Source organism: Hyperolius riggenbachi, chromosome 10, assembly GCF_040937935.1.
Source record: "Hyperolius riggenbachi isolate aHypRig1 chromosome 10, aHypRig1.pri, whole genome shotgun sequence".
Classification (NCBI taxonomy): domain Eukaryota; kingdom Metazoa; phylum Chordata; class Amphibia; order Anura; family Hyperoliidae; genus Hyperolius; species Hyperolius riggenbachi.
In genome coordinates, this window is record NC_090655.1 from 131,108,777 (window position 1) to 131,122,961 (window position 14,185).

A 14,185-nucleotide genomic window follows, 5' to 3' on the forward strand; every position below is an offset into this window, starting at 1 on the left:
TTGTGAAATTCCTTATGCGGCCCAGCCTCATCCTGACTTTGCCTCCTGCGGCCCCCAGGTAAATTGAGTTTGAGACCCCTGATCTAAACTATCCCCCCTACTGGCTACCTAATTATTTGTCTGTGCACATAATTCGGACTCCTACCCTGTTTTTATTGTAATTAGTGTTCCGGCGCCTAAATTAGTCAGTGCCGCTATAGTCACAATCCACATTATGACCTATGGTGGCACCCAAATCCTGACCGCGGCATTGCAATGAAATTAACTGTCTTCCCTCTCCAAGGAGGCAGGGTACTAAGTAACATTGCCACGTCATCTTGGTCTTCTCAGATATCTCCCACCTTTGCTCATTGCTTTGGTTGGTATGTTGTAGGCTGTTACATATGGATTAATAGTGGTTGTCAGATTTTCTAAGATTGTCATCTGATGACCAGCAGGTGTTCCCATGAATCAAATACGTAAACATATCTGAAAATATATGTTTATTTATGATAGTGGGAAGGTGAAAGAAGGAAAGAGACTTAATACTTGCAAGAAAACTGTAGGCATTGGCAAAAATACAGTCTAGTGTATCCTTCTACTGCGGAGAGTAGTATACGGACATACCATCATTTCCAGATGCATATAGCAATGCATTATTTTTTTTCTTCTACCACCTAATTTTCCTCTGGAGCTTTTTGATCTTACTAGAGACTGCATTCATAGAGAAGGCACCTCAGGAGTTTTGCATAAAGTCCTTCTGCTCTATATTTTAGAATAACAACATCTCAGGTTTCATTTCTGCCTACAATTTCGAGCTTTCCACACAAACTTTCTTCTAAATCCCAAAGAATGGCTAGCAAAATAACATTTGAAGTAGAGAACATTTCTGATATTGTTCAAAGTTTTGTATCTTACAATTATTATTATCACGATAGATAGATGACAGATTTTTTGTCGCATTTTATAGGATATCTGCTGAAAATGAGTGGCAAGTATCTGATTATATAGAGAGAGAACTTTTCTGTCACTTGTTAAATTCTGTGTTCACCTGCAGGTCACTCTTGTAAGGGACCAAAGCAGGGAACCTGAGGATGATGAGCTGTACAGCGCAGAGAACTTTCGGCGGCTTGCACGGAGCCTCAGTGGAACTGTCATCTCTGGTAGAGAAGAGACTCTGGTCTCTTCTCATAGCTTCGTAAGTACTAAGAGCAAATTATCCTGTCAGATGTTTACAGCTCACTGGTTTAAAGGACACTAACAAAATTGCATAAAGCCCCAGTAAAAAAAAAAAACCTAAACCTGCAGGGCAAATCTTCAATTCAGAATTTAGAAATATTACTGATCCTTATAAACTACAAACTGCAAGGGAATGTGGCTAAACCCCCACAATCAGTAAGCCCTTGTTTCTATGGTGACCGCTGATTCTAACCATACCCATGAGATGCAGATAATTCCAAGTTGATGCAAAGGTTTATGGCAATTTAATGCAAATTTATGCAGCTTGACAACGGACCATTCAAATGCCTCAGCAACAGGATTTGATTGGACCATTTTTAAAATGCATAAATTTATGTATTGAAGTCGAATCACAGATACTAGTAGCCACAACTGAGTCACCTCTGTGACATAACCCTAACGGCCTACAGGTTTGCTTTAAGTAGTCAGCCACTAATTTTCACCTCCCTTTCTGAACTGTTAAGTCTGATTCAAACACATTCGATAGAAGATCACTGTTCTTTGCAATAGACCATTTAGTTCGATGACTGGACTAACGTGTGACTTTATCAGATTGGATGCTGTTTTTCAGGTGAACATCTGTGAAACTTTATCTTTTTATTGTTCCATCAGGAGCTTGACATAATTTATGATTTAAGTGTCTATATTTCTGTCACTGGTTTTTACATGGGAAAATCCTAGGTGAAGAAAATTCTCTTCTTCCAGCTGGCGAAAACATTGTTGGTGATGTCACTAACTTCCTTGGCTCTCTGTGCTGAGCTGCTAGCTCTAATGAGAGAGTTCAGGTTATGGCGGCCTCTCTATCCCATTATCCTTGTTTGCCACCTGCTTTCTTTACCTGCTGCTGTTCTGTTTAAGCAGTTCATGTCAACCATATTCAAATGTAAGAGAGCCTAGGTAAGGCTACTTGCCTAGCGTTTGGATTCTAGTGTAATAGCTATTTTGGTAAAGGTAGGAACACCCATGTGTATACATATTTTCTGCTGTAACTTCAGTGCATGTACATTGCATAGTGCTTAGCTAATATCATCCTATGGCTTGACACCATGGTGCAAGTGTTAATGTTCTGTATTGAAGGTAATCATGTGCCTTAATTGTGCAGTGTTTAATGTTTAACCACGTGTTTTCCTTCGTTGTTATGTAAGTAATTGTTATTATAGAAGTATTTTTCCTGCTTCTCATTAACCATCTTGTTTATCAGTGTATTTTTTCTATTTCATTTTGTTAAAAGGAGGCATCCATTGAGAGGAAACCACTTGTGGACAGCAGCCATCGCTCTCACAGCTCCTCCTCCTACCCTTATACCCACAATCCTTCTGTCTTATCCTTTGAACCCCAGCACTACCCAACCCAGATACAGCACCCATCTCATGAGGTACTGGCGCCCAGCATGGTGGGTGAGGCACACAGGCCACAAGGTAATTGCACATGACCCTCCTGCATGTTGAATCTCTTTTGGTTTTGTGGCTTTATCATATGTAGTAGTGCTTCTTCATTGAACACCATACACTTTACCCATGGTATCCTGTGTGTTGTCTTGAATGGCTTAATATAGTCTGCTTTTTTCTATTTTCGATACATCTCCTATGAAAATGTATGCGTATAGGCATGGTTTTACAGTGTTCATTTACTAAGACCTGATATTTCACTTCAGATTCCTATAGCAAGGAAAAAAAATATATATACATAAATATATGTATAGAAAAACAAGTCTCTCGCTTATTGAAAGCCAACAATGAGGTCCCCTAGCACAATACCTCATTCACTTTTCTGGCCATTAAGCAGCACCCTTATGGCCCAAACTTATTTTGTAATCTTGATTAGAGTAGGAAGGGTTTGGGATTTTTTTCTCTTTTAAATGTCTGTATCCTGATAATGCAAAGTTCTCGAAACATGAATAGAGATTTCTCTAGTGGAGACACACAAGTCACTTTCCGATGAAGTATGACTGTTGTGACTGTCTGTTTCACTGATGATATTTTCATCATTAAATGCATGAGGAAATATTAACAAAAAGTGAAAAGGATCCTTCCAGAGACAACATAAACAGTTAAAATGTGACAACTTTTTGGCCTGACCCCACTATATCCAAAGCTAAAAAATAGTTTTGCCTTAACTTCTAGCTTAACCACTTCCCTACCACAGGTTCTTTCCCCTTCAAAAGCCCTTTATCGCTACTTATCACACTGAAATGATCTATATATTATTTTTGCGGGACAAACCAAGCTTTCTTTGGGCAGTACTTTTTGCTAAGAATGATATTATTTTATATGCATTTTACAGAGGAGAAGAAGAAAAAAATTGAAAAAATTCATAATTTCTCTGCTTTCAGTCATTGTAGTTAAAAAAATAAAATGTGCTATTGTCGATAAAACAGACACATGTTATTTGCCCATTTGTCCCGGTTATTACAACGTTTAAATTGTGTCTCTAGTATAATGTATGGCAATAATATTTTATTTTGGGGTAGGGATGGAAGGAGTTACAAAATAATGAAAGCGTATTTAATTTTTCTATGGGAAAGTGTATAATGATGTATTTGAGTGTAGTTTTACTTTTTTGGCCACAAGATGGTGCTATACAAGCTCTGTGTTCTAAAAATAGAAAACAGAACAGGTGTTTATATACAGGGACTTAGATAAGCATGGCAAGAGTAGAGAAATGGTTAAATCAAGGTATAGAAATAATATGAATATTATCCTTTTAAAACAGAAATCAGTGACTGAATTGGATTTCTAATGTAGATAAAAATACCTCACTTGTTTTGGACTGCTGTCATATATTCATGTGCCATTGTCTACAGGCAATGCTGATATGTATGGTGAAAGTTCCTTGCAGGTTTGGGACTACATTTCTGCACCGAGTTCAGGGTTTAGTCTGAATTGATAGTCTCCCCAATGCTGATAAATATAGGCAGCGCTCCTCCATTAGCCTGAACCATAAAAGTGGCATCAGATACTAAATTCTGAAACAGGACAATGAGCCCAAACACACAATCAAGGTCATAAAGAAGTATGCTTAGTAAAAAGGAGGAAAATGAGCCCTGGGAGAGATCGTACAGTCACCGTAGTCCTAATCTTCTCATTATTGAGTGTGTCCTGGATTATATGTCTAAAGCCGCAGGCCAAAGCTGGCTAATTTTCCTAGACATTTGGAACACCCTACATACTGAATTCATTTAAAAGCTCTGTGCAATTGTACCTAGGATAATTAAATGCGGCTTTACAGCATTGCATAGTAAGTTCCGATTTTGTTTTTAGCTACTCCTTGGAGTCCCTTTAATGCTCTACTAGGCTTTTAGTGTAGCGGTTTTCAGTTGCTGACTCTTAGTGGACCTTTCTGTCCAAAGTTTAGTTTAGTTAAGATCAGGTGACGGCCAGTCAAGACGCCTAGTCAAGAATTTCCACCTTTTTGCGTTAAAGTGGACCTGAACTCTTGCACATTACAGAATGAAAACCTAGAGAAATGCACAGTGTATGTATTTAGAGAGTTTAGCCTGTTTAATTCCCCCTCATTTGTACCTAATCACAAGTTGTAATCTGATCTCTCCCCTGTGTCACATTACTGCCTATGGCAGAGATGGTAGATAAGCCCATTTGAAAGCACAGACTGTTAACAATGTGTCTGCTTCCGTGAATCAGGAAGAAGAAACAGTGCAGATTTATTGAAGGCTTTGTATGAGCTGTACCAAAAAAAATATTTTTGTTTAAAGGTTATTATGATGATGTGTATATTTTAGAGCAGAGAGGACCTTCTGATTTCAGGTCCGCTTAAAAGGACTTCCGATGTCAAAAAGCAAATCTCTTTTTTTACTCACCTAGGTTATATTCCCACCCCTCGCAGGCGTCTCAGTCCCTCAACGCAGCCCCGAACCTCAGCGTTGTCCCACTGGCCACCATTAATGATTGTGATTGTCTTCTGCACCTGCACGTTCACGTCATCTGGCTCTTACTGTGCCTGCTTACAACTACTGTGCAGGCGCAGTACGCAGCAGATGACGTGGACGCATGGGCACGAATGCACGCACAGGCGCAGAAGACCCGGACCACCCACGGGGTCGCAATCATTACTGGTGGCCAGCAGGACAACTTGGAGGGCTGCGGCAAGGGACTGAGATGGCTGCAAGGGGCTGGAAGAAGCCCCAGGAGAGTATAAAATAGATTAGCTTTTTGACATCAGAAGTCCTTTAGTAATGGGTTGCTTTGGCTGTGTGTTCTGGGTCATAGTCCATCTATATTTTGAAATGCAGCCCAATCATCATTCAACTGAATTTAGTTGGATTTGAGCAGACAGTATGTCTCTGAACACCTCCGAATTAATTTGGCGGTTTCTGTCCTGTGCCACTTCAATAAACACTAGTGTCCCAGTGCCACTGGCAGCCATGCAGGCCCAAGCCATCACACTACCTCACCGTGTTTTACAGATGTTGTTGTATGCTTTGGGCAATGAGCTGTTACATGCCTTCTCCATACTTTTTTCTTGCCATCATTCTGGTAGAGGTTGATATTGGTTTTATCTGTCCAAATAATCTTTTTCCAGAATTGTGCTGGCTTTTTTAGATGTTTTATAGCAAAATCCAATCTCGTCTTCCTATTCCTGAGGCTTATGAATGGCTTGCGCTTTGCAGTGCACCCTCTGTGTTTAGTTTCATACAGTCTTCTCTTTATGGTACGCTTGGATATCAATACGCCTACACCCTGGAGAGTATTGTTTACTTGGTTGGTTGTTGTGGCGGTGTTCTCTTCACCATGGAAATTATTCTGTGATCATCCACCACTGTTGTCTTCCGTGGACGTCCAGGTCTTTTTTTTTGTTGCCGAGTTCACTAGTGCAGGATTTCTTTCTCAGGTTGTAGCATACATCAACATACAGCACTTATAATATTGCAGCAATTTCTCGGATGGGTTTTTTTGGTTTTCGCAGTTTAAGGTTTCACCTGCATGAAGAGAGAGAGCTCCTTTGACCACATTGTTGTCTGTTCACAGCAAAATCTTCCATATGCTAGCACCACACCTCAAATCAACTCCAAGCCTTTCATCTGCTTAATTGATAATGACATAACGATGGACTTGTCCACACCTGTCCATGAAATAGCCTTTGATTCAATTGTCCAATTAATTTTGTGCCCCTGAAATTAAAGGATTGTGTTAAAAAAATGCTTTAGTTTCCTCACATTTTTATGCAATCGTTTTGCTCACCTCACTGACTTAAAGCTGAAAGTCTGCATTTCAACTGCATCTGAGTTGTTTCATTTAAAATTCATTGTGGTAATGTAAAGAACCAAAGTTAGAATAAAGTAGTCCGTCAAAATATTTATGGACCTAACTGTATACACCCTTGATCTGCAAGTGAAGTTTGTAGGAGTGTATATACACACACACACACACACACGCGCGCGTACGCACGCCGGCGCATGCACGCACGCGCACACACACGCGAAAGTTTGGGCAACCTTGTTAATTGTCATGATTTTTCTGTATAAATCGTTCGTTGTTATGATAAAAAATGTCAGTTAAATATATCATATAGGAAACACACACAGTGATATTTGAGAAATGAAATTAAGTTTTTTGGATTTACAGAAAGTGGGGAGTAATTGTTTAAATAAAATTAGGCAGGTGCATAAATGTAGGCACTGTTGTCCTTTTATAGATTTCAAAACCTTTAGAACGAATCATTGGAACTCAAATTGGCTTGGTAAGCTCAATGACCCCTGACCTACATACACAGGTGATTTAAATTATGAGAAGTATTTAAGGGGGTTTCCCTCCTCTTTTAATTTTCTCTGAAGAGTAGCAACATGGGAGTCTCAAAACAACTCTCAAATGACCTGAAGACAAAGATTGTTCACCATCATGGTTTAGGGAAAGGATACAGAAAGCTGTCTCAGAGATTTCAGCTGTCTGTTTCCACAGTTAGGAACATATTGAGGAAGTGGAAGAACACAGGCTCAGTTCAAGTTAGGGCTCGAAGTGGCAGACCAAGAAAAATCTTGGATAGACAGAAGCGACAAATGGTGAGAACAGTCAGTCAACCCACAGACCAGCACCAAAGACCTACAACATCATCTTGCTGCAGATGGAGTCACTGAGCATCGTTCAACCATTCGGCGCACTTTACACAAGGAGATGCTGTATGCGAGAGTGATGCAGAGGAAGCACATTTGGACAAGCCTGCTTCATTTTGGAATAAGGTGCTGTGGACTGATGAAACTAAAATTGAGTTATTTGGGCATCACAAGGGGCATTATGCATGGAGGAAAAACACAGCATTCCAAGAAAAACACCTGCTACCTACAGTAAAATATGGTGGTGGTTCCATCATGCTGTGGGGCTGTGTGGCCAGTGCAGGGACTGGGAATCTTGTCAAAGTTGAGGGATGCATGATTCCACTCATTATCAGCAGATTCTGGAGATCAATGTCCAGGAATCAGTGACAAAGCTGAAGCTGCGCCGGGGCTGGATCTTTCAACAAGACAACAACCCTAAACACTGCTCAAAATCCACTAAGGCATTCATGCAGAGGAACAACTACAACGTTCTGGAATGGCCATCTCAGTCCTCAGACCTGAATATAATTGAAAATCTGTGGTGTGAGTTAAAGAGAGATGTCCATGCTCAGAAGCCATCAAACCTGAATGAACTAGAGATGTTTTGTAAAGAGAATTGGTCCAAAATACCTTCAACAAGAATCCAGACTCTCATTGGAACCTACAGGAAGCGTTTAGAGGCTGTACTTTCTTTGTGGTGACCAAATTTATGCACCTGCCCAATTTTGTTTAAACAATTATTGCACACTTTCTGTAAATCCAATAAACTTCACTTCACTTCTCAAATATCACTGTATGTGTCACCTATAAGATTTATTTAACTGACATTTTTGTATCGTAACAACCAAACGATTTATACAGGAAATCATGACAATTAACAAGGTTGCCCAAACTTTTGCATCCCACTGTGTGTGATATATATATATATATATATATATATATATATATATATATATATATATATATATATATATATATATATATATATATATATACATACACATACATACATACATATATATATATATATATATATATATATATATATATATATATATATATATATATATGGAACTCGAAGAGACCCAGCACCGTCTTCAAGTGTATTATAAGCTCTTTTATTTATTTAAGGCATCAAAAAGACAAAAAGGGCAAGTCTGCGCGACGTTTCGAGAGGCGACTCCTCTCTTTCTCAAGCTGACAAGCCCTCTGAATACATAAGACACAATCAGCCTTAAATAGTCCTTGTTCCACTAGGGAGCCAATCAAAATGGTCTGGACGCCCTGTCATCAACCAATTAGGTTAAGTTCCTGCTTGCAGGCCCTCCCATCTGGTGGAGGACCTGATGGGGAACTACATCTATTTATACACTCCAATCATTTTAAAATGGCCGCTAGAGGGCCGACCAATGGGGGTAGAGCATGTTCTGAATGGAAAAAACGTCATTCAACCGTCATGCGGAAATCCGCATTGAAAATCCGCATGTGGTTGCGTTCAATGCGTATGCGTAAAAACGTACGCGTAAAACCATATTCCAATACTATGACCACGCGGAAATCCGCATTGGATATCCGCATATGGTTAAAATTAATGCGTATGCGTAAAAACGTACGCGTAAACACCCGGAAGCAAAAAATCGTCTAAACCATAGCCGTTTCAATCCAATCGCCTATACCGGTTACGCATAAAATTGATCTATACCGATTGAAAAATGTACATGCTCCTAACCCTAATAGGAATGAGTGTCAACAATATATAATATATGATAAGAGAAATCTGAAAAAAATATAAAAAGGAAAAAATGACAAAACTCACGCTAGGTGTCTGGCGGCCACCCACAGCGGCGGCCAGACACCGAACGTCACAAAAAATGAATATAAACCACATCTCACCCTCCCAGACTGGCGTCCGTCTTAATCGCGGCGGCCAGTCTGGGCTAGCGAGAACAAAATTACCAATTCTGTCCCGACTGGCGTCCATCCCTGGCGGCCACTCGGGAAAGAAACAGGCAAAAAATATATGCTTTGAAGGCCAGCCCGGACTGGCGGCCACATATCAGCGGCGGCCAGTCCAGGAGAGCCAACAAATCAACATAGTCAATAAATATATTTTTTTCAAAACAAATAATAAGTTTTGCTATAAGCTCCTCTCCCCCCCGGCCGGCGGCCACCAATTGTGGCCGCAGGTCGGGAAGGATCGGAAAAAAAAGAAAACAGAACCAACCCAAAAAGGAGACTCCAGGCGTCCAGACCAAACAATAAACAACAAGACATCTATCTATAAACACATGGACCCAACTCGTACTCCCGGTTAAGACCCCCTGGACCAAGGGCATCCAGCTTCCTAATCCAAAACAACTCCCGTCTCAATAATAATTTGACCCTATCACCCCCCCTGCGTGGTGGGGGGACAGAGTCAATCACCTGGACCCTCAACTGGCTAACACCATGGCGACAGGCAGAAAAATGGCTAGCAACCGCTTGTTCAGATGTGCCCGAGCGGATAGTTGACTTATGCGCAGAGATGCGCATTTTAAGTATCTGTGTGGTCATCCCCACATAAATCAATCCGCAAGGGCAGCGAAGAAGATATACAACATATGCAGAGTCACATGTGTAATAACCATTAATTGAAAAACGTTTCCCTGTAGTAGGGTGTGTAAAAGTATCTTATTGTTTGTTTTGAAAAAAATATATTTATTGACTATGTTGATTTGTTGGCTCTCCTGGACTGGCCGCCGCTGATATGTGGCCGCCAGTCCGGGCTGGCCTTCAAAGCATATATTTTTTGCCTGTTTCTTTCCCGAGTGGCCGCCAGGGATGGACGCCAGTCGGGACAGAATTGGTAATTTTGTTCTCGCTAGCCCAGACTGGCCGCCGCGATTAAGACGGACGCCAGTCTGGGAGGGTGAGATGTGGTTTATATTCATTTTTTGTGACGTTCGGTGTCTGGCCGCCGCTGTGGGTGGCCGCCAGACACCTAGCGTGAGTTTTGTCATTTTTTCCTTTTTATATTTTTTTCAGATTTCTCTTATCATATATTATATATTGTTGACACTCATTCCTATTAGGGTTAGGAGCATGTACATTTTTCAATCGGTATAGATCAATTTTATGCGTAACCGGTATAGGCGATTGGATTGAAACGGCTATGGTTTAGACGATTTTTTGCTTCCGGGTGTTTACGCGTACGTTTTTACGAATACGCATTAATTTTAACCATATGCGGATATCCAATGCGGATTTCCGCGTGGTCATAGTATTGGAATATGGTTTTACGCGTACGTTTTTACGCATACGCATTGAACGCAACCACATGCGGATTTTCAATGCGGATTTCCGCATGACGGTTGAATGACGTTTTTTCCATTCAGAACATGCTCTACCCGCATTGGTCGGCCCTCTAGCGGCCATTTTAAAATGATTGGAGTGTATAAATAGATGTAGTTCCCCATCAGGTCCTCCACCAGATGGGAGGGCCTGCAAGCAGGAACTTAACCTAATTGGTTGATGACAGGGCGTCCAGACCATTTTGATTGGCTCCCTAGTGGAGCAAGGACTATTTAAGGCTAATTGTGTCTTATGTATTCAGAGGGCTTGTCAGCTTGAGAAAGAGAGGAGTCGCCTCTCGAAACGTCGCGCAGACTTGCCCTTTTTGTCTTTTTGATGCCTTAAATAAATAAAAGAGCTTATAATACACTTGAAGACGGTGCTGGGTCTCTTCTCTTGGAGTTCCTGCTTGCTGTTCCTGGAGACAGAGGGACAACGACCAATAGCACGTCGCATCTAGATGGTTGGGTGCTGCCTGTAACCACTTGTTCACCATATATATATATATATATATATATATATATATATATATATATACACATACAACTGTTTAACCTTCTTAGCAGTAATCCCGAGTCAGGCTAGGGATGGAAATCCACAGCTCAGAGCGGTAATCCCGTGCCTGAGTGAGTTATATGCAGCAGCTGCTGCAGATCTCTCTGTAGTATGTTTTTATTCCTGTTTTTTGGGTCTGAAAGCTTGTGAATAACTTGCACGGCTTTTAGACCCTGAATCTGGAAATAATCATAGCGCCAGTGAGGTTAAGGTGAGCCAATTCACAGCAATGGCATTAGATAACCTGCTCTCTTTATAAAACCACAGAAGGGGAAAAAACTGCCATTTGCAAGAATTGTCCACAAGAGAACATATAAAAGCATATTGCTTAAAAACAACAAATGACACTGGCAATGGAGCTAGCCCCATCCTATGTCTAATTGCACCATATTAGGAAAGGATTTTGCAGTACTTGTTGGTCTATTTAATTTTATTGCAATTAAATGGAAAGTGTGGATGTTTTGTTATGTAAACAATAGTTGACTGCATCAAGTTCCATGACTTTGAGTGAGGTCACTTCTGCACCACTCTGTCGCCCCCCCCCCCCCCCACACACACACACACACACACACACACACATAGCAACAGTACATGTCGCTAGCCTGCAGGCTAGTGGTGCATCTGTCAGCTTTGGCCCTGCAATGTCTCCCGAGTGGCACTTACCTTGCATGTGTACAGGCCCTAAGCTGAGCACAAGAGCTGGGAATGTAGACCAGGCATTGTGCTTCAGTTATATGTAAACAATGGGACTTAGGTGTTTTCTCGTTTCCCCTTATAGACACAATACATACATACATTATAATACAATATTCCTGCATTACTAACAAGATGTTGCTTTATAATACAATATATTTGCATTACTAATCCGAGGCTGTTTTTTAAGCTTTGGTATTGGGTTTGGTTTTAAAGTTTTTTTAAAAAGTTTATTTATACATGATTACAGTAATTGTTTTTTTTTTCTTTTTTAATTAAGGAGAAACAAATGTCCAAAACTTTTTGGCTATGCCTGACAGGAGTGAAAGTGTCAGAGAGAACGAATATTCAGATGTGGCAATGAGCTATGCAACTCTTCCGAGGGCTCCTAGGATAACAACCAATTTGTATTCCACCTCATTGCAAAGGTCTCCACCTGACTCGTGGCAACAGCCAAGAACCATGGAACAGAGCTTTTCCAGCTACCGCCAGTGGTCAGGACCGCCGGTGCAGGCAAACAGAGCTGAGCAAAACACAGCCAGTCCTAGCTTTTTGTGCTCGCCTGACAGAAGCTTGCGAAATAGTCCCTTCCAACCAACATCATCTTATGGTAACTATGACAGCTACACTGCGAATCGTAGGCCACCGCCTCCAACTTCAGAGTATAGCACGTTAAGAATGCCACGAAGCTCTTCCAACGGTAGAGGAGACGCATGGAGAAGTGCTTTCGCTCCGCAACCTAGAGTTCAGGGTCCAAAAAGAGTTGACATGCCACCAGAAGAAGACTGGAGACACAACAATGTGACCCCTCCAATGGGAGCAAGGAGGCAACATCCAGCTTACTCCCCACATCGGACATTTTCATCTGCCACTGACGTTTATGGTACAGTCAGCTGGAGAGGTCCGTCTGCCTTCCATAGGCATGGCAGATAAATGTAATTATATAGCTATCCGGCAAGCCTGCTAGGAAAAAGCTGCCAGACTTGCATCTAACATCCCTGATCCAAGCCTTTGTTATTTAAAGGATTTTAGTATGTCAGTCTTGTCTTAACACCTTTAAGCCTGTGGAAAGTCCCTTTGTGCTAGATTTGTGAGCAAGATATGGAATTTAAGTATTACTTTAGATTGCCAAACTGGTGCAGAAAGGTTTTGCAGTGAACTACCATTGGAGCTAGCACATGTCCCAACAGTGTATGTTCATCAAGCTCCCAGCTACTTCCGTTATGTGAATCATTCTTCCACTTAAAACACAGCAAGAACATAACCGGTATCTTACTTTAACAGTATGGTGCTCGCCCAGCAATAATACGATCCGGAGAGAGTTTGTTACACCACGTGGCTATCAGGAGAGATCCAGCACATAACACCTAGACCGTCTTTGGAAACCATTGCCTTTTGTTCTTTCAGACCTTGCTTCAGTTAGCAATAGTTCTATGTTGCAGTGGTGGTTATTAGAGTAAACTAAACTGTTTGCAGTTAATGTGTTGGTTCCCTTTTGGTGTCTCTGCGACCAAAGGACCTTTCCAGTAACCCATGCACTGCAGTCCTACAGGGTGTATAGTTTAATATTTGGTCCTCCCTCAACTTTACCTTAATAGCTTTTCTCTGCCTGTAAGAACCTGTATTACCACTGGCAGCGAGGGTCTAACCTATAAGCAGACCACGCATCATTGCAGTTGGTCTTCAGTGGCACTCAATACAATAAACCAGTGTGCAGTTAATAACGGACTTGAAGCGTTAATTGAAAAAAAAGCAAACCCAGCATTAACCATGCAGATAGTTAAGCACAAATCTTGACTACTGTAAGGGAGGTGGGAGAGGAGGGGAGGGCAATGCCACAGTTGACTCGAGAGATCTGCCCACCCCTTTTTCCTTCCCTCCAGTAATTGTAGCAAGCTCATACCAGATGACTGTTATCACTGCATGCTTAAACCCACTGATGTTAACAGCTAGAGGAAAAATTAAATATTTTAGTGTCAAAACATTTGCTTTTGTAAGTATTTTTCAAATAAATATATAAAATAGTTCTATCAAACTGCATCTGCACTGTTTTTTATTGTTGTTTCTATAACTTGAGAAGTATATAAAATACTCTTGATTTTCTCTGAAAATGTGAACCCTGGAAAACATTAAATAATTTAATATGACTAAAGAAATGTTTCTGTGGTGAATGGCTGTGTTTTGTGTTACTTTATTGTATGCGTTGTTTTCTTCTCATTTGTGGTCATGCAAAATAAGGCTGGGAATTGGGATGCTACCTGTTCTAGTCATTCTATTGTGTGAGGCCCCTTTCACACCATCGGGTCACAGTACTCTACACCACCACTTCCATGTCCCAGT

General features: G+C 41.0%; 1 protein-coding gene across 9 annotated transcripts in view; it reads left to right on the top strand.

Annotated features, from left to right (window-relative positions):
- USP54 (ubiquitin specific peptidase 54) overlaps positions 1-13,880 on the top strand; it is a 230,889-nt gene extending 217,009 nt beyond the window's left edge. For 6 of the 9 annotated variants that reach the window (XM_068258054.1, XM_068258058.1, XM_068258057.1 and 3 more), the window contains exons 21-23: positions 1,037-1,177; positions 2,450-2,636; positions 12,126-13,880. In XM_068258054.1, the coding sequence (XP_068114155.1) occupies positions 1,037-1,177; positions 2,450-2,636; positions 12,126-12,778 (981 nt within the window). In that variant the 3' untranslated portion in view covers positions 12,779-13,880. The remainder of the gene's footprint in view (positions 1-1,036; positions 1,178-2,449; positions 2,637-12,125) is intronic. The other 3 variants (XM_068258061.1, XM_068258060.1, XM_068258062.1) reach the window with 3 other exon arrangements.
- The last annotated feature ends 305 nt before the right edge of the window (positions 13,881-14,185 follow it).